We start from the raw sequence: 26,997 nt of genomic DNA, 5'->3' as shown, positions 1-26,997 counted from the left end.
TGGTTACTGTAATGCTCTGTTATGTAATAAATCAAGCTGGAAAGTATTGTAACGTGCATGGATAAGTAGACACGTTGGTCCTTGACTAACGGGTCTGACCCTTTAGTCGAGCGGTTAGCGATGTCTCCCGCGGCAGTTCCTGTGGTTGCCTCCTGAATTCACTACAGTATATATCAGTGTTTCTCAACCCTGACCTCAAGGAACCCCTATCCTGCATATTTTCTTTGCAACCCTGAATAGGCACCTGTTTGTAGTTATTCAACCAATCAGCAATGAATTTTGTCAGATGTTGCACACCTTGCATAATTAAGTGCTGCGAGATGATTGGTCAAGTAAGTACAAGCAGGGCTACCTATGCAAGGTTACAATGAAAATCTGCAGGATAGGGGTTCCTTGAGGACTGGGTTGAGAAACACTGGTATATATTGTCTCTGTATTTAATCACGTCTGGTCCGCTCCATGGCTGTCACATTATAATCCTAGAACGTTCTGCGCATGAACCTTAACCCTCTACAATAAACAAGATATACCAATACTGCCATCTACTGGCCCGGTGGGCACATATCATTACATCCTCCCATTTAAGTTAATACAAAAAATAATAATAAGAATAGAAGGTAAGTATAAAGTCTAGGGACTGTTGAGCTATAACCAAACTTAGTCATCTAAACATTACACGACATTTTTAACACTTTCCTTTTCAGGTAAAATAACAAATGGGTAAGTCACATTAAGCTATTGCCACACCTAGTCATTTAAACATTCAACAATATTTTAAACACTTTTTTCAGTACAGGTATACTGTATAACAACAAATAGGTAAGTCACATTTTTTCATTTTCAGGTATCTCAACTCAGTGTAACTTTCTGATACGTTACTCCACACCTCAATGTCTTGTAGTATATCTCTAACCAAACTCAAAGTCTCTTGTTTTTGTTTTTTCATTTCATCCTACAAGCTACAAGTCCTTTATAACTTTCTGTTTTCTAGGCCTGCTAGACCTGCGCATGACTGGTGTTCCAGTCGTTGGAGTAGGTGGAGGAAACTCAGCTAGGTGCACGTCAGGAGGATGCACGACAGGAGGTGTCACTTTAGCACCTGCCTTCCTGAAATGTCTCCTCAGTATTAAGCAGACTTCTGTGGTTGTTCCGCAGTACCTGTCCATCTTCAGTTCTAATGGTATATGACCTTGGACTTACTTCTTTCAGCACCATTGCCTTTCTGTTCCATGCAGAGGGCTCTTCGATTCTGACCATATCATGTTCTGTAAGAGGTTTCAGATTCCTGGCAGCCTCGTTGTGGTACTTTTTCTGTTCCCACTTGAGCTGCATGTGTTTCTGTGTCAGTTCCCTGTTTTCCTTTTTCACAGGCATGCATGGCAGTGTGCTGTGCAGTTAACAGTTCATGAGAAGCTCCTCAGGCGACTCTCAACATGCCAGAGGTGAGGCTCGATAGGTCAACAATGCCAGGTAAGGGTCTGAGTTGGTTTCAGTGGCCTTTTTCAGGACTCTTTTGACAATTTCCACTCCTTTCTCTGCCTTCCCATTTGCCTGTGGATGGAGAGGGCTTGATGTGGTGTGTTGGAACCCATACTGTTCTGCAAACATCTGAAACTCCCGGCAGCTATACTTGGGGCCATTGTGACTCTGCACTGTTTGAGGAATTCCGTGTGGCAAATATGCTTTTCAGGCGAGTAATAACACTGCTTGCAGATGTGCCGTTTAGCTGTGCGATTTCAGGATAGTTTGAGTAATAGTCTATTACTAAGAGAAAGCCCTTTCCATTCAGATGGAAGAGATCTGTTCCTACTTTTTGCCATGGCTCAGCTGGCATGTCTAGAATCAGCATTGGCTCTTTGGTTTGCTTGTTTTTATCTCCCTCGTTTGCAAACGTGAATGTGTTGTACACCTCCAGCGCATTAGCTCCAGCGATGGTGAGTGGCATGGCGGTCTTTTGCTCATTAGGCGCCCCTGTCACCCCTATAGCCACGACATACAGCTTGAACTGCTGCTTGAAATTTCTCCAGTTCGTGTCTACATTTCCAGTTAACGTTAAAGTCCCCGGTGGTTCACTCCTGGTACCATGTAATGTTCTGTTATGTAATAAATCAAGCTGAAAGGTATCTCTTGTCTCTGTGTATTTAATCACGTCTTGTCTGCTCCATGGCTGTCACGTTCTGATCCTAAAACGTTATACGCATGAACCTTAACCCTCTACAATAAACAATACTGCCGCCTACTGGCCCGGGGGCACATATAATTACAGTTACGATGCCAAAGGAAGAGCTGGACGACGCCATTGCTAACGCTGTTAAAACCGCATTGCTAGAACAGCAGTGACCTCAACATGTTAATCCAGTCGGCAGTGAAAGAAGCGATCAACAGTACCCTCATCCCTCAGTTAACAGAACTAACGCGTCAAATTCAACATACCAAGGATAATATGTGTGAACTAGCCAAAGAATTCGAGTCGTCTCACAAAGCTATCCGGAGCAACATGGCTAAGTTTGATGCGCTGCAGGCTACGATGAAAGCTAGCAAGTGTTGCATCTTCCTCAAGAGTATTGCCCAACTTGTACTGCTAGGTTTACAACATAAATCAGTCGGAGAAGGATTCGAAATTAGCCGTCATGACAGCCGGTAGGTTATTCACACCAACTGTAACATGTTACTCCTCGTCACCCGTAATATCAATACCCTGGTCTGGCCATAGGTGGCAGCAACAGACCATCACAGTATATAACATCTCCCCACTTAATGAACATGTAGCATCACTAACATCCGAACACCTTTAACCACATAAGCCACTATCATGACATGTAAACACTATGTTGTCCATGGATAACTAAAATGTCTCAGATCCCTGGAATCAAAACTGTTCAATTACAAAATAACATTACGAATTAACAGTCCCCCTTACTCCCAGTGACAGCAACAATATTCAATAATAATTAACAGTCCCCCTTACTCCTAGTGACAAGCAACAAAATTCAATAAGAATTAACAATACCCCTTTCTCCCAATGACAAGCAACAATATTCCTTCTCTCTCTCTTTTTTTTTTAACTAAGGAAATGAGGTGGACTGCTCAGACCCTGCCATAACCCTGGGTATTATTCTGCCCCATTCTTCTGGGTGTGGCTACTATAAATCTAGGCGGTTAGGAGACCGCTGTTCTCTCTAGGGATACTGGTGGTGAGCGCCAGCCTCTGGCGGATCTACAAGGGGTGCAACAGGGACAGACGTCGGTGTGGAGCATGACGACAGTTCTGTCTCTGAAACTGCTGAAGAGGTGGGCCCAGAAGAAGCAGGTTCTGTGTGACCTGGTGCATTCTGAGTGAGTGTGGGTTGGGCTGGGTTGTCCTGCTCGTATGGCTCAGCACAGACCAATGGTAGTGGTGGCGCAGTGTTCCCAGATGCTGTTGCTGCAGCAAGCAGTTGGTCTGTGCGTCTTCTCCAGACGATGTCCTCAGTGGCCCAGACTGTATAGGACACAGGCCCTGTCTGTGCCAGGACGGTGGCTGGCACCCATTTTGGTTCGGTTTATAGTTGCGTGCGAGTACACTGTCACCTAGGAAGAAGATCCTGTCTTTTGCTTTATGCTGGCGTTGTTGAATCTGAGTTTGTTGTTTCAGGTGAACAGTCTCTTTGGTCATTGGTGGTTTTAGGAGGTCGAGGTTGATGCGCAGCTGTCTCTTCGTGAGCCGTACCGCAGCAGCAGCTCTTGTGGTTGTGTGGGGAACATTTCTGTAAGACAGCAGGAAGCTGTTCAGCCTCTGGTGGAGAGAGCTTTGACCCTGAGAAGCCTTCAAACTGTATTTCCTGCTCTGAACAAATCTCTCTGCTAATCCATTAGTAGATGGGTGATAGAGAGCAGAGCGGATGTGTTGCACTCCATTTACCTCGAGGAATAGCTCGAACTCTTGGAAGCCAAACCGACTGAACATTTCCCCAAGTTTCTCGATGGTTTTCTCAGCTGTTGTCAATCTCATCATGGCCACTTCCGGCCACTTGCTGAGCATCAACTGCCACCAGAAACATCTTCTCCTCAAACGGGCCAGCAAAATCAATGTGGATGTGCTGCCAGGGTCCCTCTGGCCAGTCCCACGGGTGGAGGGGGGCTGGCTGTGGCATGCCACGCACCCGCTGACAAGATGGACATGTTCTCACAGTCTCTACTATTTTCCCATCCATTCCAGGCCACCAGCAGTAGCTCCTGGCAAGTTCTTTCATGCAGACCATTTCGCTGTGGCCTGCATGTAGCTGCTGTAGTAGCCTTTTTTTTGCAGCGTGGGTGGAATAATCACTCTGCGTCCCCATAGGAGACATCCTACCTGCACAGAGGGCTCATTCCTTCTTGCGAGGTACAGTTTTAGCTTTGGAAGGTTCCCACTCTTTCCACTGATCACCTATCCATCAGTTTGGAGAGCACAGGGTCATTTCGGGTGTGTCCTTTCACTTGAGTAGGAATGATGGGAGCCTCCTCCACTTGCCTGAAGTAGAAAATGCCAACCTGCTGTTGCTCACCATGGTCAACCGGCAGGGGCAGCCTAGAGATGCATTTGCATGCAGCTCTGACTTGCTGTATTTGATGTCGTAGTCGTTGGTGGACAACAACAAGGCCCATTTTTGCATCCGACTGGCTGCCACGGACCAGTATGGAGCCCGAAAATTGTTGTCAGGGGGCGATGGTCTGTCAGAAGGACAAATTTCCTCCCAAAGAGATATTGGTGAAATTTTCCGACCCCAAACACAATTCCCAGCGCATCTTGTTCAGTTTGCACATAGTTGCGTTCGGCTTGGTTGAGTGTGTGTGAAGCGAACGTGACAGGCTAATCTTCACTCCTGGACATGATGTGAGAAATTACTGCCCCCACTCCGTAAGGGGAAGCATCACATGCAAGTTGTAAGGGCAATGTGGGGTCAAAGTGTGTCAGCGTGTCAGACTCAAGCAGCGCCTTTTTTGTTTGCGCAAAGGCAACCTCACACTGTTCAGTCGATTTCCATGCCTTGCCATGGCACAGCAGCCAGTGAAGCGGTCGCAGCAGAGAAGAGAGGCTCGGTATGAATTTCCCCATAGTAGTTTAGGAGCCCAAGTTAAGAGCGTAGTTGACACATTTTGAGGTGTCGGTGCTTCCACGATCGCTTTGATTTTGGATGGAGCTTTGTGTAAGCCCTCTGAGTCTATTACGTGACCCAAATACTCTAATGCAGACTGGATAAACTCACACTTTGATCTGCAGACTCTGAGTCCATATTCTTCAAGCCACTGCAGTGTGGCGTCCAGATTTTTCAGGTGCTCTTGCTCTGTCTTCTCAGTGACCAGTGTGTCGTCCAAGTAGCAGTGGATGCCAGCCAAGCCGCTCAGCATCTGGTCCATCGCACGCTGAAAGATAGCCGGGGCCGATGTTATTCCAAAGGGTAGCCTGCAGTATTGGTAGAGGTCCTTGTGAGTGACTATCGTGAGAAGCTCCCTCGACTTCTCATCGATCTAGAGGTAGGCTTGTGTGAGGTCTATTTTGCTGAATTTTGCCCTCTAGCCAATCCAGTGAAAAGCTCCTCAATGTGGGGAAGTGGATATTGTTCAGCCTCAAGCACTGGGTTTATGGTGACTTTGAAGTCTCCGCAGATTCTCACGAGTTATCTTTTTTCATAACTGCCATGATTGGAGTGGCCCAGTCACTCCGACTGACAGATTCCAGCACCCCACTTTTGACCAAGGATTCCAGCTCTGCTTCTACTTTTGGGTTTATTGCGTAGGGAACTGGTCTGGCTTTCATTAACCTTGGTTTGCTATCCGGCTGAATGTTCAGTTTAACTGTTGTGTCTTTCATCATTCCCAGTTCCTCCTTGAACACCTCTGCATGTTTGTTCAAAACTGTTGTCAGATGTTTTTCACCTTTTCAAACCATACGAATTGCAGGCCAGTCCAGTGTGAGCTCCTCCAGCTACGACCGGCCCAGCAGAGATGGAAAATTCCCTTTGACTACATACAGTGGTAGTTTAGCTGTCTGGCCATTCACCAGGACTGTGACAATGACGATGCCTTTTGTTCGCACTGATTCGCCAGTGTATGTTTTCAGTTTGAGGCTGGCTGGTTGTAATGGAAGGTGTTGCAAGTTTTCCTTGTAACAGCATATGACACAATGGAGATGGCTGCACTGGTGTCAGTTTCCACGCGCACTGGTTTCCCCTCCAGAGTAGAGTTTCCTAATATCCATCTGGACCTCCCTGCACTGACAGTACATACACTGATGCCTCATCTGATGAGCTGTTGGGTTCAGCGGTGGTGTGGCTCAGCCCGGTATCATGCCAAAGCGTGTAATACACATGCTGGTCCAACATGTCAGTGTCACGGTTTGCCTCCCTCAGGTGTGAAAAGTACACGCATGTATGAAGGTGGTGCAGTGCCAGCAGGGGGCGATGATTAACTCAATGCCAGCAACTCCCCACGGAGGTAAAGACGCATACAGCATTTTCCAAACCCCCCCCAAACCTAACCCTAACCTTAACCTTAACCCTAACCCTAACTCTAACCTTAACCTTAACCCTAACCTTAACCCTAACCCTAACCTGCCTTCACCTCTTAATCATCGCCCCCCTGCTGGCACTGCACCTTCATACACGCGTGTACTTTTCACGCCTGAGCGAGGCAAACCGTGACACTGACACGTTGGAGCAGCAGGTGTATTACACGCTTTGGCGTGACACCAGGTTGTGTGGTTTGGTTCCACACTGAGGAAGGCTGTCTTTTTGAATTTGGGAATTGGGTTTTTGTTTACTTGCTTGGGTTTCTGTCAGCTCCCTTACTTTTGCAAGCGCATTCCAGGTGCCCTTTTTTTCCACACTTCCTGCAATCCACGTCCTTATTCCAACACTCAGCTGCAAAATGTCCTGTTTTGCCGCATCGGTAACATTTTTCGTGAGCCCCCTTGTCCTCGGTGGAGACCTTGTGCAGTTTACCACTTGAACTGAGGTGCTGAGCCTCCCTGGCAGCTAGCGCCATTGACACAGCAATCTCGACAGCTTTATCCAATGTGACTGCACCTTCAGTTAGCAGACGTTTCTGAGTAGCCTCACTCCTCAGCCCGCACAAGAGTCTGTCTCTTATGGTGTCATTCAGCACATCATTGAATTCACAGTGCTCTGCTAGCCTCTTCAGTGCAGCCACAAACACTGTTACACTCTCCCCTTCCTCTTGGTTTCTTTTACGGAAACATTCTGCAATTACCAGTGGCTTGGATGAGAAATGGGCCATCAACGTAGCCACTATGTTAGCATAGCTTTTAGTCCCAGGCTTGGCTGGCTGGACCAGGCAATGCAGCAGACCAAAAGTTTTCGGTCCCATTACACTCAAGAACATTGGCACAATCTTCCCATCTGCAATCCCATTTGCTTGAACAACGAACTCGAAACGTTCTGTGTAGGAGCCCCACTGCTCAGTATTTTCATCAAAGGGGCCAATGCTCCCAATCATCTCTGCCGTTTTTGCCTCGTTAGCTGCTTTTTCACAAGCATCTTACCTCTGCGAACACTGCAGACTTTGACGGTGAAGCTAACTTGCTAACCTGCTAGCTTCCAGCCTTCACAGCAACAATCTGGCTCAGAATCTTCAAAACGAGTGGAGAAACACACGCGGATGTCGAATAAGATCCTGGTAGCCACTTTGTTGTATCTTCCTTAGAGTATTGCCCAACTTATACTGCTAGGTTTAAAGCATAAATCAGTCGGGAGACGGATAAGAAAGTAGCCGTCAGGACAGGTTATTCACAACTGTAAAATGTCACTCCTCAAGTCACCCGTAATATCAATACCCTGGTCCGCCCATAGGTGGCAGCAACGGACCAGGTATAATCATAATATATAACAGCAAGCAACAAGCTAATGATCTTCAGCGTCAAGTCGGGGAACTCACCTCAAAGATCTCTCAGTTGGAGGACTGTAGCCGGACGTCCAACGTGAGACTGGTCGGGCTGAAGGAAGGCGAGGAAGGGTCGGAGGACATTGGTTTTCTGAGCAAAAACTTGCCGAAGTGGATCCCTTCACTGGGAGAACGGGTTATCCGCATAGAGAGCCCATAGACTTTACAGCAGAGTTAGCACAGATGCCAACCACCCTCGCATGCTGATCTTCAAACTGTTTGACTAACTGACCATCAATCCATTTTGAAGGGAGATAGAGCTTAGCCCATTAAGCATAACAAGCAAACCTTGCTGTTCTTCCCGGGTTATAGCAGAGAAATGACGAGCAAACGGAGGGAGTTCACCCCGGTCGACAAGAGGTTGATTTCTCTTGGGCTCCAGCCGTTCATGCTTTACCCGGCCCAGATGAAAATCACCTATTGCGGGCACACCATCAACTTTGGGACGCAACACGAAGCCGATAATTTTCTGCAAACCACCTTTCAACCTCCACCAGCCCTGCAAAACCAAGAAATGGCCGCTTTGCTCCGGGAGCCGGACAACGGCGACAAGACAGACGCCTCGTCACGGCCGCCGTGTTAATGTTGCCCACAACTAAACGATCTTGTGACATTATGCTGTACACTCTAGCGTCTTGACTTTTCACTGACTGTGACTGTGATGATTGGATGTTGTTACACGTTCTGCCCACTAAGTGGAACTAGCTGTTAGTACCTACCTGAGAGAACTAGATAGGATTAGATGAAAAATACACGAAGAATGCACACGGCTGAATGAGTTGTTTAATGAGTTAAGAGTGGAATAAAGCAAGCCTCATCTTTCTAAACCCGAATATAACACGGTACCAGGAGTAAACTGAGCAAGACGACATGGATTTGAAACCACCGGAGAGTTTGAAACTAACGGGGAATGTCGATGAGAAGTGGCACACCTTCAAACAGCAGTTCAACCTGTACGTCGCGGCCGTGGGACTGGAGACGAAGCCGGATGATAGGAAGGTAGCGGTACTGCTAACAATAGCGGAGCCACAGGCCATAGAAGTATTTAACACATTTCGTGTTTGACAGCCCGGGTGATAGTGAAAAGTTGGATGTAGTGCTTAGTAAATTTGGAGCTCACTGTTCTCCAAAGAAGAACGAGACGTACGAGAGATATGTGTTTCGGTCTCGTACGCAGCATCCACGTGAGCCCTTTGACAGCTTTCTAACAGACTTGCGGCTAAAGACTCCATGATCAGAGACCAGATCGTTTTTGGCGTGGAGGACAAAAAGGTCAGAGAAAGGCTACTACAGGAAACGGAGCTGACGCTGATGGCAGCCATCAAGATCTGCCAGGCGAGTGAGCTGCCCCAAAAGCAAGTGAAAACGTTCAGCGAGATGGCGGCAGGCACTACTCACGTGGGCGACAGTGCAGCGGCGGTTGGTACGGTGTCGTGTCAGAGGACACGGCGCTTGCAGACTGCAAGCGCTGCGGCTCGCGGCACAAGCCAAGACAGTGCCCAGCCTTTGGTAAGTATTGTTCAAATTGCCAAAGGATGAACCGCTTTGCTAAACAGTGCTTCTCTAAAAGGAAAGAGGGGAAGAAAGGAAGATTTCTAAACTTAGTGGAGGATCCTGACCTTAGTGACACGTTTTTTGTTAGCGTTGTGAATTGTGTCAATTGCCGTGTATCTACAGGATAACTGAATTATACAATGAGCAAGGTGTATCTTGGGCTTCCTCTTTTATTTGCTAGACCGTAGTAACATTACAAAACGACTGCGTTAAGCAGGCACGAAAACACGAGTGACCCTCTTACTCTGTCTTCTTTCAAGGGCGCGCACCAGAGTGGTGCGCGTACATTTATACAAAATACACAACCAATAGACATCGAGGGTCAGAGGTCAAACATAAAATACATATTACTGCAAATAAAAACATTTGCTTTCGTGTGTATCTCCATACACTACACTCCTCCCCTGAAATCTGAACCCAGTACATTTACAGTACAACCACATTTCTTTTTTTTTTTTACATCTTTTCAACATTACGTTGTTATAACAACAACTGTGTTCTCACAGATTTAATCTATCAGGCGGCTTCACATGCTGCTGCGGCCTATGGACACCCTCTGCAACTGAGGAGGGAGCAGTATCATTGGATCCTTGCTGCACAACCCTCTCAGTGGATTCTGGAACGTTTACATTTGGAACAACCCTCAGATCATCATCAGATTCATCTGAGACATTACAGTTCTCAATCTCAGTATTAATCATTTGATTGACATGTCTCTTCTACACCTTTCCATACACTTTCACAAGATATGTGACAGTACCAAGTGCCTTTACAATGCACTCAGGCACCCATTTAACACCTTCCCCTCCCCTGTGGTTTCGAACAAACATCTTCTGTTTTGGTAGGAAGCGTCTGACTTGTGCCAACTTATCTGCTGGCTTGGACTGTTGACTGTCCTGTCTCTGTTGCATGGACTCTGCGAAATTAGGTTTGGTGAGAGACAACCTGGTTTTGAATTGACGTCTGAGAAACAATTCTGCAGGTGTTTTCCCTGTAGTAGACTGTGGCGTACTCCTATAACAGAATAGGAAATTGTGTATGCAGTGCTGCAACATCATATTGCTACTCTTTCCCTTTTCAAGAGCTGTTTTCAGGTTCTGCACCAAACGCTCTGCAGCCCCTTTAGAAGCTGGGTGGTAAGGAGAACTCTTAACATGTTTCACCCCATTTTTTTTCAGGAATGTTTCAAACTCAGCAGATACAAATTGCGGTCCATTATCAGACACAAGTTTGTTTGGAAGACCCCAAGTGGCAAAGTATCCCCTCAAAACTTCTATGGTCTTTACAGATGTAGTGCTACTAATCAAAGCTACTTCTGGCCAACGTGAATAGCTATCAGTGACCACTAGGAAGTTGACCTTTCCCTTCTGAGCATAATCTATGTGTATCCTCTGCCAAGGACGGTTAGGCCAGCTCCAGTTGTGAACAGGAGCTGTGGCAGGTTGGTGTCTGGCAACTGTTTACCAGTGACTTTGTCAGAATCAAGGTTTGGCCACCAAAAGTGACTACGGGCTAATGCTTTCATCTTTACCATTCCCTGGTGATTTTCATGCAATCCACGTAACATCTGTTGTCTTAACACCTCTGGTATGATTACCCGGAAACCCCACATCACATAGTCAGATTCAACTGTCAGTTCAGTGTTTCTTATGAAGTATGGCCTTAACTCATCATCATTCAAATGCTTTGGGCAACCATTCAATGTGAAGTGCTTCACACTCTGTAGTGCTGCATCAGTCTTTGTCTGTTTTGCAATCCCTTGTGAGGACACTGACAGTGGTTTGTGGTCTGTAAGCAGAGTAAACTTTCGTCCATACAGATAGTCATTAAACTTGGTCACCCCAAAGATGATATTAAGTGCTTCTTTCTCTATCTGAGAATAGTTGACTTCTATTTTAGTGAGTGTCCTAGACACGTAGGCTATAGGTTTCTCACTGCTGTCTGGAAACTGATGTGAAATCACGGCACCTATGCTGTAAGGCGAAGCATCACATGCCAAAATTACAGGCAGTTTAGGATCATAATGTGTAAGCACTGGCGCGGCTACAAGCTGTGCTTTGGTACGCTCAAACGCCTCTTGACATTTTCTTGTCCAATCCCACTCTTTATCTTTATGTAGGAGCTCAGTCATAGGGTTATTCTCGCTGGACAGGGTTGGTATAAATTTGCCATAGTAATTGAGCATGGCTAAGTACGACCTCAATTCTGTCACATTTTTCGGCACAGGAGCTTTGTCAGTAGCCTCAGTTTTCTATTTAATTGGGCGCACACCTCGGCATCAATTACATGCCCGAGGTAGGCCACACTGTTCTGAAAGAAGGTGCATTTCTCTTTGTTAAGCCTAGGCCCGTGTTCTTCCAGTCTCTGTAACACTTGTTTAAGATTGCGCAGATGTGCGGTGGTATCTGTTCCTGTTATCAAAATATCGTCTAAGTAGCATACAACGCCATCAAGCCCTTGTAATACTTCATCCATAGTGCGCTGGAAAATAGCGGGCGCGCAAGCGCCCCCACATGGCAAGCGGTTGTATAAATAGAGACCTATGTGTGTATTGATGGTGAGAAACAGCTTACTTTTCTCATCGATGTCAAGCTGAGTGTAGGCCTGCGTCAAGTCAAGTTTAGTGAAATGCTTTCCACCTGGAGAATACATCCTGCGGTTTTGGAAGTGGGTACTGATCTACATCAAACCACTGACTTACCGTCACCTTGTAATCTCCGCAAATGCGCACTGATCCATCTTTTTTTGGAATGCACACTAGCGGCGCAGCCCATTCACTATGCTGCACAGGAGAGTTAATTCCCTGTTGTCCAAGTTCGATTAACTTTTTATCCATGGCTTCACGCAGTGCACAAGGCACTGGCCTCGCTTTGCAAAATTTTGGTATAGCATCCGGTGGTACACGCAAGGATGCAGTGACGCCTTTTGCACGGCCTAGCTCTGCGCTGAAAACTGCTCTGTGCTCTGAGCACACTTGCTCCACTAGGTCAGATGCGGCAACGCGATTCACTTTTGACCAATCTAAGCTGAGCACTTGAATCCAATCACGCCCCATCAGTGCCGGTGCTTTACCATGGGCCACTAGCAAGGGCAGCTGTAAATGCTGCTTCCCACACTGCACATTCACTAGGATTTTACCCAACAAAGCTAACGGTTGGTGTGTGTATGTTCTCAATGTAACGTCACTTGAATGTAATTTCGACCCTTTCAGTTTCGATTTGTACAGGCTCTCTGAGATAACTGACATTGCTGCCCCGGTATCTACCCCCATGTACATCCTAACACCACTGCATTTTACCATCACCTTGTAAGGTTTCACATACTCACACTCAGTCTTTACTGAATAAAGTCTCATATCAGTTCGCTGTTATGAATCAGTCCCTGAGTCCGGTTCGCGAGTTGCGTCTGCCTGGTCCACAAAGTTCACCTCCGGGCCGCCTTTGGTCCGAGGCGGGTGGGCAGACGAATGTCCAGCAGACCGCATCCCTTGGTCCCTACCGGTGCGCTTCCGACAGGCTCGCTCCAGATGTCCGTTCTTTCCACATCCGCGACACTGGAAGTCTTTGAAGCGGCAGCTCCCCGGTCCGTGTCCTTTCCCGAGGCACCTGTAGCAGTCCTGGTGGCTGTCGCTGACCTCCCTCTGGTTCCGCGCAGTCCTGGGCCCTCGGTGTCTCCGCACTCCGACATGATCCGCTCGCATATCCACAGATGACTGTCCCTTCTGCATGCTTTCTAATCCAGAATTCGTGCATTCGAAATAGTTCCTTAATTCCACCAACTTTTGCCATGTTAACCCCTCGCCAATGGCGGCATTCAGTAACTTTGGACGCAGCTCTTTGTTAGATGTCCCACACACGAACTGATCTCGGAGCTGCTCCTCGAGGCTCGCGCCAACATTGCATGTAGAAGCTAATCCTTTCAAGCTAGCAATGTAATCAGCAAAAGTCTTTCCAGACTGTTGTCGACGGCTTCTAAAGGCAAATCTTTCCGCCAATACGTTCTTCTTTGGCGTGTAAAAATCCCGCAACTTCGCTGAACTTTTTCGGTGATATCAAGTCCTTTAGCAAGGCAAAATTCTTCGGTCCAACCAGGGACAAAAATGCAGCTCTTCTCCTATCTTGCTCAATTTTGTTAGCAGACAAGAACTGCATAAGCCTTTCTTCATAATTGTCGAAGGTTTCTGCCGTTTCGTCGAACTGCAGTCCTATATCTGTACTATACAATGCCATCACGTACGTTAGCTGCTAAGCTGCTAGCATCGTTCAAAAATTACCGGTCAAGATGGGAGCGACCCGTTGCACATAAAAATAAAGAGGAAAATCCCATCCTCGTCGTCAAAACTTGTCGTGTGTCTACAGGATAACTGAATTATACAACGATCAAGGTGTATCTTGGTCTTCCTCTTTTATTTGCTAGACCATATTAACATTACAAACAACTGCATTAAGCAGGCACAAAAACACATGAGTGACCCTCTTGCTCTGTCTTCTTCCAAGGGTGCGCACCAGAGTGGCGCGCGTACATTTATACACCATACACAACCAATAGACATCGAGGGTCAGAGGTCAAACATAAAATAAATATTACTGCAAATAAAAACATTTGCTTTCGTGTGTATCTCCATACACTCCTCCCCTGAACAAAAAAAAAAAAAACGTCACCAGAGAATATAAATGGAAAGCCTCACTGCTGATAAATGGGATTGTAGTCACTATGAGATTAGACACTGGGCAAAAGCAAATCTCATAAGCAAGTCAGATATCAAAGAAATGAGAAAAAAAGCTACCGATAAGGAGGGAAACGTCTGGACTGAAAGACTACAATGGGCAGCCAATCGAGTGTTTAGGCACATGCAAGCTGAGCGTCACGGTGAAGGGAAAAGTGCATCACCTACTCTTCTCTGTCGTGAATGAAGGACGTGAATCACTTCTGGGTGATAAATCCTGTCAAGGGTTGGGGGGCTGGTGAAAAGAATGTATCGCATCAGCACAGCCGTGAACACACCTAATGACACTGTTGACTCAATAGCACAGAATTTTGCAGATGTTTTCAGGGGTTTTGGTGCACTGCCCTTCACATATAAAATCCAGCTGAAAGAAGGCGCACAGCCCGTTGTGCATGCGGCATACAGAGTTCCGGCACCACTGAGAGACTGCCTAAAGAAAGAGCTGGGTAGAATGACCATGTTGGATGTGATTAAAAAGGTCGATAGTAGTCACAAAGAAAAAGAATGGAGAGTTGAGAATATGCATGGACCCGAAAGATCTGAATGAGAACCTGAAACGTGAGCACTATCAAATACCCACACGGGAAGAAATCATCAGTGAAATGGCTGGTGCCCGTTACTTCACAAAGCTCGACCTATCACAAGGCTTCTGGCAGCTAAAACTGGACGATTAACACGCCCTTCGGCAGATATTGCTTTCTCAGACTGCCTTTCGGAATAAAGTCAGCGCCTGAAATATTTCACCGAGCAATGGAGCAGATCATCGAGGGCTTGGATGGAGTTCGAGTCTACATCGATGACATCATAATATGGGGCACCACTGCCCAAGAGCACAATGAGAGGCTGAACAGATTGATGGAGCGCTTACAAAAGTACGGACTGAAGCTCAACAAGAGTAAATGTGAGATTGGAGTTCAGGAAATCATTTTCCTCAGAGACAAGCTCTCGGCTCAAGGCGTACAGCCCAACCAAGAGAAAATAAATGCAATGCAATACAGAACATGCCAAGGCCCACAGACAAGACAGGTGTGCTACGCATCATGTGGATGGTCAACGTCATAGGCAAATTCATTCCCAATCTGACTGCAAAAACATCATGCATCCATGAGCTCTTACACAAGGACGATGAGTTTAAATGGACAGACAAACATGAGCATAAGTGGCAAAAGCTAAGAAACACACTGACCACTGCACCTGTGTTGATATTTTATGACCACACAAAAAGGATAAAAGTGTCGACTGATGCCTCAAAAAATGGCATTGGCGCAGTTCTCCTACAGGCTGAGGCGAGCATTGGAAGCCAGTGGCTTATGCATCCAGAGCCATGACAAAATCTGAATGCCGATATTAGTCCATGGGCCAGAGCCCAAAATTTCCTATTTCGGTACACTCAAGGTGGCAAAACTTACTTATAATTTTTGAAAGGATCCATGTCTGTAGATGATATTTTGGTATGATAACCATTCCTGAGTGGCAGCTGTATCACAGTTATCAGCTCATGAAGTTAACCACCCCCTAAAGTAAATTGCATTTTAGACGCTGGTGCATATCCTGGTTTAGCCTCATGGTCAGGACATTTTTCAATGTTCTATAATATTGTCTTTGGTATCATTTTAAAGGGGACCTTCTTAGCTTTCATTCAAGCCCTGTTGTGGATATTTCTCACAAATATAGAGGTCACTTGAGCTCTTCAACCCGTCAATAACACACATCTTTCTGCAATGTTCGCCTAAACTATATACTTTCTTTTAGCCCTGTGGCATCTAGGAATATCAGGGACACAAAACACAAAAACTGGAATACTCACAAGACTGTAAAGATTCAGGAAATGTATAATATACCCATACTATTTCATTGTGTGAGGTGATTGTGAACCTTAAATTAGAAGGGCATTATTACTAAGAAACTAACTAGACCAAAGCCAGTTAGTCCATGGGTCAGACCAGATATCGATATCACCCAAGGTGACACAACTTCGCTGGTGCCATTTTATTTGGTACACTAACAGAAGTAAAATAATACATGATAACCTTTCCAAATGAGCAGCTATTTCATTTTTCTTTCAGGAAACCTGTTTCTGTGCCTCTCACGATTGTGTATTTGCCCAGATTTTTACAAATATAGCATTTCAACACCCCTGGTACTGATTAGCCTAACTTAAACTCTGGGACAGTTCTTAGTTGGCCAACAACCAAGGATAACCAGTACTGTGTACTTCCATTCATTGTGCTAAGCTAGGCTAACGTGCAGCCAGATAGCTTTCTACTAAACACATATAGAGGAAACTGGTATCTATCTTCTTGTCTCACTCTGGAGAAGATTGTAAGCTAATTTCCCATAATGTTAGCATGTTCTTTTAATGTATATGTTAATATGATTAGTTAAAGTGGCTACGAGGAACTTTCATCTTGTGTTGATTTTAGCGGCCTCATGTGGACAAAATACAGCTGTTGCATAGCAACTAGGTAATGTATCTATTTGTGGCTATGTAAGATAAATAATGGTAATATGACGCTGGTGAAGCAAAGTAAACTTTGTTTTAGTAGTGTTCATACACCTAAGTTACATGTATTTGTTTGTATGTGGCAGGTGAAAACTGACTGAATATGGCCACTGGTGAACAAGCAAGTTTTTACCCAATACCAAAGCGCCCACGGGTGGAGTGCATTATCCACTGTTCTGATGATACAGATAAGCTGGTTTCACTACAAAGTGTCGACTCATGGAGAACTCTGCTCAGGGCAGCTCAGATACGAAATCATGCACCAGTTTTGAAACTGGCAAAAGACATTCCTGAGGGACAGATTCCAGCAATCTACTACCACAGAAAGTGTCGCAGTATCTTCATTATGAAGCAAATTCTTGACGGCCTCCTTGCAAAAGAAAAGAAAAGTTGTGTCTCTGCTGAAGAGAAACAATCTAAGAGAGTAGCTTAACATGCTCCAAGTACATCTAGGACTTATGATGCAGAGTGCATATTTTGTCAGAAAAACAGCAAATATTCCAAGAGACAGAATACGAGAGAAGTACTGGTGCAGTGTCGAGAACTGCGAGCTGATGCAAAGATCAGGAGTGCAGCCACAAAGAAAAGGGACAGCAGAATCCTTGCCATTGTGAGTAGAGACCTTGTAGCAGCTGAAGGGCACTACCACAGGTCATGCTATAGACTTTACACCAAAGAAGAGGTTTCCAAAGGAGAGGTTGCCAGCAATGAAGATGATGATGCTGCAGCCCAGTATGAAGCTGCTGTGAATAAGGCATACAATGAGCTGTTCCTCTTCATCAGGATGGAGCTTTTTTGGCAATCCTCAAGTGATGACAATGACTGATCTCTCTTCTAGACTGGTAGCTTCAATGAACTCCCAAGGCATTGCCCAAGTCAAGGAATCAACCAAGAAGCACATAAGGCGAAACCTGGAGAGTGAGTTTGCTGGAGCCTTGCAGATATTCCCTGATGAGAAAGGAAAATTCCTCCTCTATCCCGATAACTTGTCCATGAGGGAACTTGCCAAAGAAAATCAGTCTCTCAAAAGGGAGCTGCAGACCCTGAAAAGTGTCAGTGCACAAGATGTTATAGCCAAAGCAGCCATCAAATTGAGAGCAGACATTAAAAGTTAAGATGTTCCTCAAACCTGGCCACCTGAAGTCAAACCAGAAGCAGAATGTCCTACCATTCCAGAGTCGCTCATTATCTTCCTGTACTCTCTACTCACAGGCTCAAATGATCCTGATCATGCATCCCAGAGAGTGCAGTGCCTTCTGCAGTCATTTGGCCATGACATAGTATATGCAGTGACATGTGGAAATACCAAGCCTTCCAAGCACATTGTTCTGCCATTCAGTGTCAAATCGTTGACAGGAAATGTAGAGTTGATAAACATCCTCAACCGACTTGGTCACAGTGTGTCCTATTCACGGATGGAAGAGATCAACACTGCCCTGTGTCTCCAGAAACTCTCATCATCAGGGAGTGGCATTGCCCTTCCAGCTAACATCCATCCTGGCATATTCACAACTTTAGCCTGGGACAATATCGACCGTCTTGAAGAAACTGTCAGTGGTGAGGGAACATCTCACAGAGTCAATGGGATTGCTGTGCAAGCAAAGCCAGTCAACCCACTTCTTGTCCAACCCATGCCCACTGTTCCCAAAACAAAGAAGAGAAGCATTGATGGACCCCCACCAATGTTACCAACTTACAATGCTGGACAACGGGTAGGGCCACCACAAAGCAAAAAGTCAGATGCCGATACTGCAGCCAATACTAAGCTTGCCAGAGAGAAAAACCTTCTTTGGGTCCTAGCACGCATGTCACAACAAGAAGAACAGTCAGTCAGCAGCTGGACAGGCTTCAACATCCTGACTCGAGGAGAGATGACGGTCATCCCCGACAATATAGGCTATCTGCCTACCATCAATGCTCCAGCGACAAAAATGTCTACCGTCAACGAGGTGCTTAACCAGTCACTGAGCATCATGCAGTGCTTAGGCCTGAGGAAGATTGTCTGTGTCTTTGACCAAGCCCTGTATGCGAAGGCTGTCGAGATCACATGGAAACACCATGACAAGTTCCATGATATCATCGTTAGGCTTGGGGTATTCCACACCATCTGCACACTGCTGGCAATAATAGGAAAGCGTTTCCAAGATGCTGGACTCAAAGACCTCTGCATTGAGTCGGGCATGATTGCAGAAGGCTCAATTGCTGGTGTTATGGATGGCCGCAAGTACAACAGGGCAGTGCGACTACACAAGCTCCTGTATGAGGCTCTCATGCGACTGACCTTGAATGGTTTCCTGTCCTGGTTGGAAGAAACTCACAGGAATGACATGATTCACCTGACTGAGACACTGAAGACCATTGACAGCCTTGGGAAAGAAGTCTCGCAACATGCTTTGAAGGAGGTCCTCGAGAACAGCTCTTGTACACGCATCATGGATCTATTTGAAGTCTACCGTGAGTTCCTTAGAGGTGGAAACGGCAGCCTCTCGAACTTCTGGATGTTCTATTTGGACATGGTTGAAATCTTGTTGGGGCTCATCCGAGCATCCAGAGAGGGAGACTGGATGCTACACTTGGCTAGCATTCGAGCAATGATCCCATGGTGCTTTGCTTATGACAGGATGAATTATGCACGCTACCTCCCCTACTACTACGCCCAGATGTCTGAGCTGCCCATCACACAGTCGTTGTTGGAAGTCATTTGGAAAGGTTATCATGTATTATTTTACTTCTGTTAGTGTACCAAATAAAATGGCACCAGCGAAGTTGTGTCACCTTGGGTGATATCGATATCTGGTCTGACCCATGGACTAACTGGCATTGGTCTAGTTAGTTTCTTAGTAATAATGCCCTTCTAATTTAAGGCTCACAATCACCTCACACAATGAAATAGTATGGGTATATTATACATTTTCTGAATCTTTACAGTCCTGTGAGTATTCCAGTTTTTGTGTTTTGTGTCCCTGATATTCCTAGATGCCACAGGGCTAAAAGAAAGTATATAGTTTAGGCGAAAATTGCAGAAAGATGTGTGTTATTGACGGGTTGAAGAGCTCAAGTGACCTCTATATTTGTGAGAAATATCCACAACAGGGCTTGAATGAAAGCTAAGAAGGTCCCCTTTAAAATGATACCAAAGACAATATTATAGAACATTGAAAAATGTCCTGACCATGAGGCTAAACCAGGATATTCACCAGCGTCTAAAATGCAATTTAGTTTAGCGGGTGGTTAACTTCATGAGCTGATAACTGTGATACAGCTGCCACTCAGGAATGGTTATCATACCAAAATATCATCTACAGACATGGATCCTTTCAAAAATTATAAGTAAGTTTTGCCACCTTGAGTGTACCGAAATATCGTCTGGCCCATGGACTATATGCCCAGATCGAAAAAGAATGCTTGGGACTCCAAAGGAGTTGAATCAAGTGCAACTGGACTTGGTATATATCCGTGAAGACGTTTCGCCTCTCATCCAAGAGCTTTCTTCAGTCCGTGCCTTTCTGACTAGATAGGCAGGGGACTGACTTGGGACTGCTTGGGACTGACTTGTGGCTTAGAGCGGTTTCACAGCTATGTATATGGACTGCCATCTTTCACAGTAGAGACAGATCATCGGCTGCTGGTCACTATCATCAAGAAGAATCTAAATGAGATGTCTCCACGGATTCAACACTTGATGATGACGTTGCAGAGGTATGACTTCAAACTAGTTTACACTCCACGAAAACACCTGGTACTCGCCGACGCCCTCTCCAGAGCGCCTACAGGCAACGGTGTGAGTACAACAGATGAGGATATTCAATGCCATGTGAACATGGTGTCTGCTGCGCTGGCTGTGTCAGATGCAAAGTCGAGGCAGATAGCGGAGGCAACAGCAAAGGACACAGAGCTGCAGCATGTAATTCAAAATTGGATGAGAGATGGCCAGTGGGTTCATGTCCACAGTTTTACCTTGTCAGAAGTGAGCTTAGTATTTTGTGGATGGAATGTTGCTAAAAAAGGGGCAGGATTGTCATCCCACAAGCTTTGAGAATGGACATGCTACACAGGGTACATGAAGGCCACCTCGGCATTGAAAAGTGCAAAAGGAAGGCGAAAGAGTCAGTCTTCTGGCCCGGAATGAACAAAGACATTGAAACAATGGTAAGCAAATGTGACACATGCAAGAAATATAGAAACAAGCAGAGCAAAGAGCCCATGGTGGTCCATGGTGTGCCAACAGTACCATGGCACAAAGTGGGAATGGACTTGTTTCACCTCAGAGGTAAAGACTATTTAGTGGTAACTGACTACTATTCCAACTTTCTTGAAATGGCATTATTAGCAAATACGTCGTCAACCTGTGTCATAACATATGTGAGCTCAATCTTCGCCAGGCATGGCATTCCACACACCTTGGTGAGTGACAACGGCCCATGCTTTAGCAGCAGAGAATGGCAGGGGTTTGCAGAGCAATATGATTTCCAGCATGTGACGTCAAGTCCACACTATGCACAGCCAACTGGGCAAGCTGAAAAGGGAGTCCACGTTCTCAAGCAACTCCTAAAGAAAGCAGCCGACAGTGACTCGGATCCGTATTTGGCTCTTCTCAGTTACAGAGCATCACCTCTCGAGTGCGGCCTATCACTTGCTGGGCTGCTGATGAAGAGGAAGCTCCGCATGACCCTGCAGAGTCACGCAAACGACAAATTAAGACAAAAGAAACCCTCAAAGCTGGAATACAAGCCGCGGCAGCAGAAAATGAGGCAAAAGTCATTCTACAACAGAACAGCCAAGCATCTTCCTTCACTGTCCAGCAATGACACAGTCTGGATTGAGGATGCTAATGGATGAAAGACAAAAGCGACGGTTCTGCAAGAGATAGCTCCACGATTGTTCACGGTGAGAACTGAGGATGAACAAATCTTCAGACGCAGTCTGTTAAAGACTCCACCAGAGACTGTCGGTGAGCTCAGTGAAGCCCACAGTGAATCTCAATCCATCTACACACCTTCTATGAACTGTAACACAAGACACCAACACAAACACTCCAAGTGAACCTGAGTTGAGAAGGTCCACAAGAGAAATAAGAAAGCCTGATAGGCTGAACTTATGATTAAAAGGAAATGCAAGCAAATCTATAAAAAAAATATGAAAAATTGTATATTGGTCAATGTTGTTAGAATTGTACACTGGTCAATGCTGTTAATGTGTTCTTGCAGGCCTTGGAGTTGGTCTAGATTTATGTTTATGCAGGTTAAATCATGCTATGTATACTGCATATGTGCTTTGAGGTTATGTTAAATGAGAAATGGTTGAGATAACTGACACTAGTGATTTGATGGTTTACCTCTGTTGCATTTTGCCTCAAAGAAAGGGGGATGTGATGATTCGATGTTGTTACACGTTCTGCCCACTAGGTGGAACGAGCTGTTAGTACCTACCTGAGAGAACTAGATAGGATTAGATGAAGAAGACACACTAAGCATGCACACGGATGTAACTGAATGAGTTGTTAAATAAATGATTTAAGAGTGGAATAAAACAAGTCTCATCCTTCTAAACCCGAACATATCAGTGACTGCCTGCTAACTTCCCTACACAGCAGTGATGGGACTTGGACTGACGTGGCTATTATTCACTCTTTAGGACTGTTTATTTCTCATCTAGGCTGGTTGAAGTTAATGGCGTTATGTTGTGCAGGTTATCGGACAGTTTACGTCATAGGGACTGAATCATTCATATCACATATTGTTCAATCTTTAGAGGGGTCAAGCTTCGTATTGTTTAGATAAGTTGGTTGATATTGATTATGGTCTGTTATGTGTTTTATATCACGAACTGAATAGCCCACAGTGCTGAAGCTCTTTGTGATATGCCAATTTCAGCATCTCTTCTGTGTGGGGTTTTATGTATGTATGTATGTATGTATGTATGTATGTATGTATGTATTTATTTATTCTTAATTGTTTTCTGTTGTTTGTTGAGCATCATGAGGCAGAGAAGAGGAGGGGGAGGGGTTGTGAGGGGTGGCCTTGCAGTATGCGCGCCATCGGAATGACTAGTGCATGATCCATGCAAACCTTAGGGGTTTCAAGGACCTGGCGGTTTGCCTGTTTGTATATAGTTCTGTTGATAAACTTTCAATTTGTCTATGTTACATGTACTTTGCGGTCATTAATGAATTAAGAGACATTCTCAGTTTAATTCTTTTCTTTACTACTCATATAAAGTGGACTGTTTACATGTTATTTTGGTACACTTCTACACCACCATTTAAATGGCCAACTTAAATATCTTGAGCTGGAAGGTTCGAGGTCTGAACTCACCCATTGAGCACACTCGTTGCCTGGAATTTTTACAGCGCAAACGTGTTTCTATAGCTCTGATTCAAGAGACACACCTGACAGCGAAGGACGTACAGCGGTTCCAAAACAAGCACTATACAATTATAGCTCATTCATGCGCGTCAACTAAAGCTAGAGGTGTCCTGATTATAGAGGAAAGGAAATTACAGTTTGTGGTTATGGAGAATGGTAATAACAATGATGGTAGATTTGTCTGTGCTGCTCTGTTAATTATACAAAACTTCTATTAGTGTGTATCTACGCACCTAATGTTTTTGATGATTTTTTTTAATCCTCCATCAGTGCGACTCTGTTACGTTATCGAGACCATCATTGCATTGTTTCTGGCGATTATAATACCACAGTCTCCCCAGAGCTCGACGGACACAGGCTCACTTAACGCAGCTCCTCACTCATCCTTAGTTCTAAGATCCTTCCTGGTTGACTTGAACTTAGTGGATCTCTGGCGCATTCATAATGACAAAGTTAAAGCCTAGTCCTTTCATTCTAGTTGTCATGGCACCTCCTCCTCCAGGATTGATTATATATTTGTCAGCCCTTCTCTTATAAATATTATACTCAATATTAACATGCTTCCTATCTTAATCTCTGATCATGCCCCTGTGTAATGCACTTAACACCATTAATTGATTATCCCAAAGCACACAGGTAGAGATTTAATGACTTTCTGCGTAGCAATGCTGATTTTCTATCACAAATGAAAACATGACTTGGTGAATTTATCGAACAGAACGTTGGGTCATGTGATAATCCCCAAACATTATGGGAAGCAGCGAAATGTTTTATAAGAGGCAGATGTATTAGTTTTGCTTCTAGGTTAAAAGCTGAGCATAATAGGCGGTGTTCTGAAATTGAGCAGGAGACAGAGTGGAGAAGGCGCAGAGAGAAACAGCCTCTGAAGCCAACACCAATATTCTCGAGGCATTAAGGGGCGAATATAGAAATTTATCCATAAGCAAGGCCAAGTTTATTCTACATCGAACCAAACAGAGATATTATTATGAAGGTGACTGCCCGAGTAGACTATTAACCCTCCGGTTAAAACAAAATGAATCCAAAAGCAGTGATTAATGCGGTTCGTACAACAGAAGGTGACATTGTTACAGATCTCAGTCCAATCAACAGTGTTTTCAAAGATTTCTACAGTAGTCTGGAAACATCAGAGTGCCGTGTAGACACGGATAAGTGCACCGTGTTTCTTCAAAATTTAGCTTTGCCCAATCTGGGCCACTTCAAGAGTTTAAAATTAGAAAGCCCAATCTCTTTAGAAAAGCTTGAAATGACAGTAAAAGCTCTCCAAAAGGGCAAGAGTCCTTGCTTGGACGGCCTACCTCTGGAACTGTATTTAGTAGAGGTGGGACGATTCACAAATCTCACGGTTCGATATGTCTCACGATTCAGGACTCACGATTTCAATTCAATACGATACAGTGGATGCCTTGGTAAACAAGAGACAAAACACCGTTGCAGTTCTCGTATTTCTCATTTATTTTAAGAATTAGGCCCAACATTTTGGCATTATCAAGGCACATATTCAAACATAATTCAAGTGCAAAACTTCTAACAAATTTTTTTGCCATCATTTATAACACAATTGCTCTACTCTAAAACTTTAAACTTTAAAAAACTACTAGAACGACCAAGGTCATTTTGACCATTTGGATGTTCAAAGTTTAATAACTTTGTGAAAGAAAAAATGAAAAAGATACAGACCTGCCGCTCCCCGAATGCTCATAAAATTGCATATATTTGCATTAAAATGAGTTTTAGATCAATTGCACAAAAAAGTTATAAGATCTACCTAAACCACCATCAGCGGTCAAAATGATCACGCATACTTTGCGCGTCACTGTTCGCGTCATGTCAGTATTTATGACGTGTCATTTCCTTCGCAACGTTCTGTTCTTTTTTTTTTAATGTTTTTAACATTAGTGTGTTTAATGTTTTTAACGTTTTATAGGCCTTGTTACATTTGTTAGATTAGCAATATGTATTTTACAGGTATTATTTCCAACATGGCTGGGCACAAGCCGCCATTTCAGACACACGATGACTACCATCGAAGCGATGCAGTATTTACAGGGGTTGGACAGTTTAAATTGTTTGAAAAATAGTATCGTAACAGTAATGGATGTGTAAACTCGCTAGCCCGTTAGCTAACAGGTCGGACCCTTTAGTCGACTGGTTAACGTAGTCGCCCGTGGTGTGGGAGATCCGGGTTCGCGTCCCGGCTGCGGCGGATTCCCGGCTGCCCCCCTGAATTTACCACAGTATTATAGTTGTTAAAATGTTAATTTTGGTGTCAGTCGTTTCCTAACAGACATATTAACATATGCAATGCATTAATATCTCAATTGGGTATTTATCTTGACATAATATAGAGTTTTAAAACCGGCGGTCATTTTGACCGCCTATGGTCATTTCAGGTAGGAGTGAAATCCCGGTCGTTCTAGTGTTAATAACACACGATCTCGCGAAACGGGGAGCGTCTCGAACCATGAAGACCGTATCGAACGATTCGGAATTCGATCCAGTATCATCCCATCCCTAGTATCTAGCCTTTTGGGATCAATCAATCAAGTTGCATCTTATATAGCGCTTTTCTAGCTGCAACAGCCACTCAAAGTGAATTTGAGATCAGGTAGGACTCAAATTTGGGATCAGATAGGACCTCTTATGTTGGGCTCTATAAACTTTGCCATTGAACAGGGATCCCAAATTTAATAATCCCAAACATCCTTTAATTCAGTGCTGGATGGCGTCCTACCAGAGCATAGCATATCTTGAGTGTACAACAGCACGACTCAATAGAGCCAAGCCTGCCGCTGTGCAGGCATGGTCAGGCATAGCTGTGTGCATGAGGGACTACCTTAAAATAAGGGCTCTCTCCCCTCCCGCACCCCTCCACACCCAGTAACATCAGACCTGGAGCAGGTCAGCTTTGGAAGTTAGTAGAAATGGATGGTTGTTATATACAATGTACAGTTTTGTTTTATTGTTGTTGTTTTTTCTTTTCAGTCCACTATTATTTGTTTTTTCCCTTGGGAATGTCTGTCTGTTACTCTCAGCTACTAGGGATACGGTATTTTCCCCTTTTATTTCAGTCCTTAAACATTGTTACCAGTGTGCCACCCTGTTGTTGTTGATTGTGTGTTTGGTGTGCCCTGCTTTTTAAAAATAAAAATTGTTGATCACAAAAAACAACTTCGGAGTTGGGAATTTTTTATCTGATACTGACTTTTGCTGGAGACTTGACCACATTTCACTGGACATAATTCAAGTCAAGTCAGTAATAAGCCTTTAAATAAGACTATTACAACAATGTTAATGTGAAGACCTCTGGAAATTATAGGAAAGCAGATGTGATTACCTGGCATCCAAGAGGATTGGATCCAGAGGAGGGTACATAGATCTGACAACATCATCCACCCTACAGGACAAGAAAAAGCAATATGCGAGGTCAGAAGTCAGATTTGATAATACAAATACAATAATAAAAAGTTGTGATACAATTTTTTGCATAAAATTATGTTGGCAGCATGTAGTTTACCTGGGGCTGATGCGTTTGGCAACAGTGATAATGTCACTGAGGCTGGCTGGTGCTTTGACCTTTGCCCCTGAGCCCATTGTCATGGCAACCAACTTTTCAGTCAGAGTGTGGCAGATCTGTGCATGGACATCAATTTTGTATTATTTGGATTTGGTGTACTATCACAAAAAGTGCACACATACACTAACTTTATCTTTATTTTCCAAGGGCAGCAGTCCCCCCCCCCCCCCCCGGTTAGTTAGCTAATAGGGACACCGGGGAGCAGAGAGGTGTTAAATACTCAAGGACACTTTGACAGGTATGGCTACACTGGAGACTTCTAGCTACCTTACTCATACCTCTTGGCTATGCATCAGTGATAAAAGATAAATTAAATACTGAGAAATTAGTT

At 44.7% G+C, this 26,997-nt stretch overlaps 1 protein-coding gene across 2 annotated transcripts in view; it reads right to left on the bottom strand.

Moving 5' to 3' along the window:
* The window catches only part of tmem98 (transmembrane protein 98), a 46,313-nt gene that overhangs the window by 3,183 nt on the left and 16,133 nt on the right, over window positions 1-26,997 (bottom strand). For both annotated transcript variants that reach the window (XM_056287567.1, XM_056287568.1), the window contains exons 5-6: window positions 26,607-26,722; window positions 26,427-26,486 (exon numbers count right to left, since the gene is read on the bottom strand). In XM_056287567.1, coding sequence (XP_056143542.1) covers window positions 26,427-26,486; window positions 26,607-26,722 — 176 coding nt within the window. The remainder of the gene's footprint in view (window positions 1-26,426; window positions 26,487-26,606; window positions 26,723-26,997) is intronic.

Source organism: Lampris incognitus, chromosome 10, assembly GCF_029633865.1.
Source record: "Lampris incognitus isolate fLamInc1 chromosome 10, fLamInc1.hap2, whole genome shotgun sequence".
Lineage (NCBI taxonomy): Eukaryota > Metazoa > Chordata > Actinopteri > Lampriformes > Lampridae > Lampris > Lampris incognitus.
Note: the sequence above shows the minus strand (reverse complement) of the source record. Positions and strands in the feature narration are given on the sequence as shown.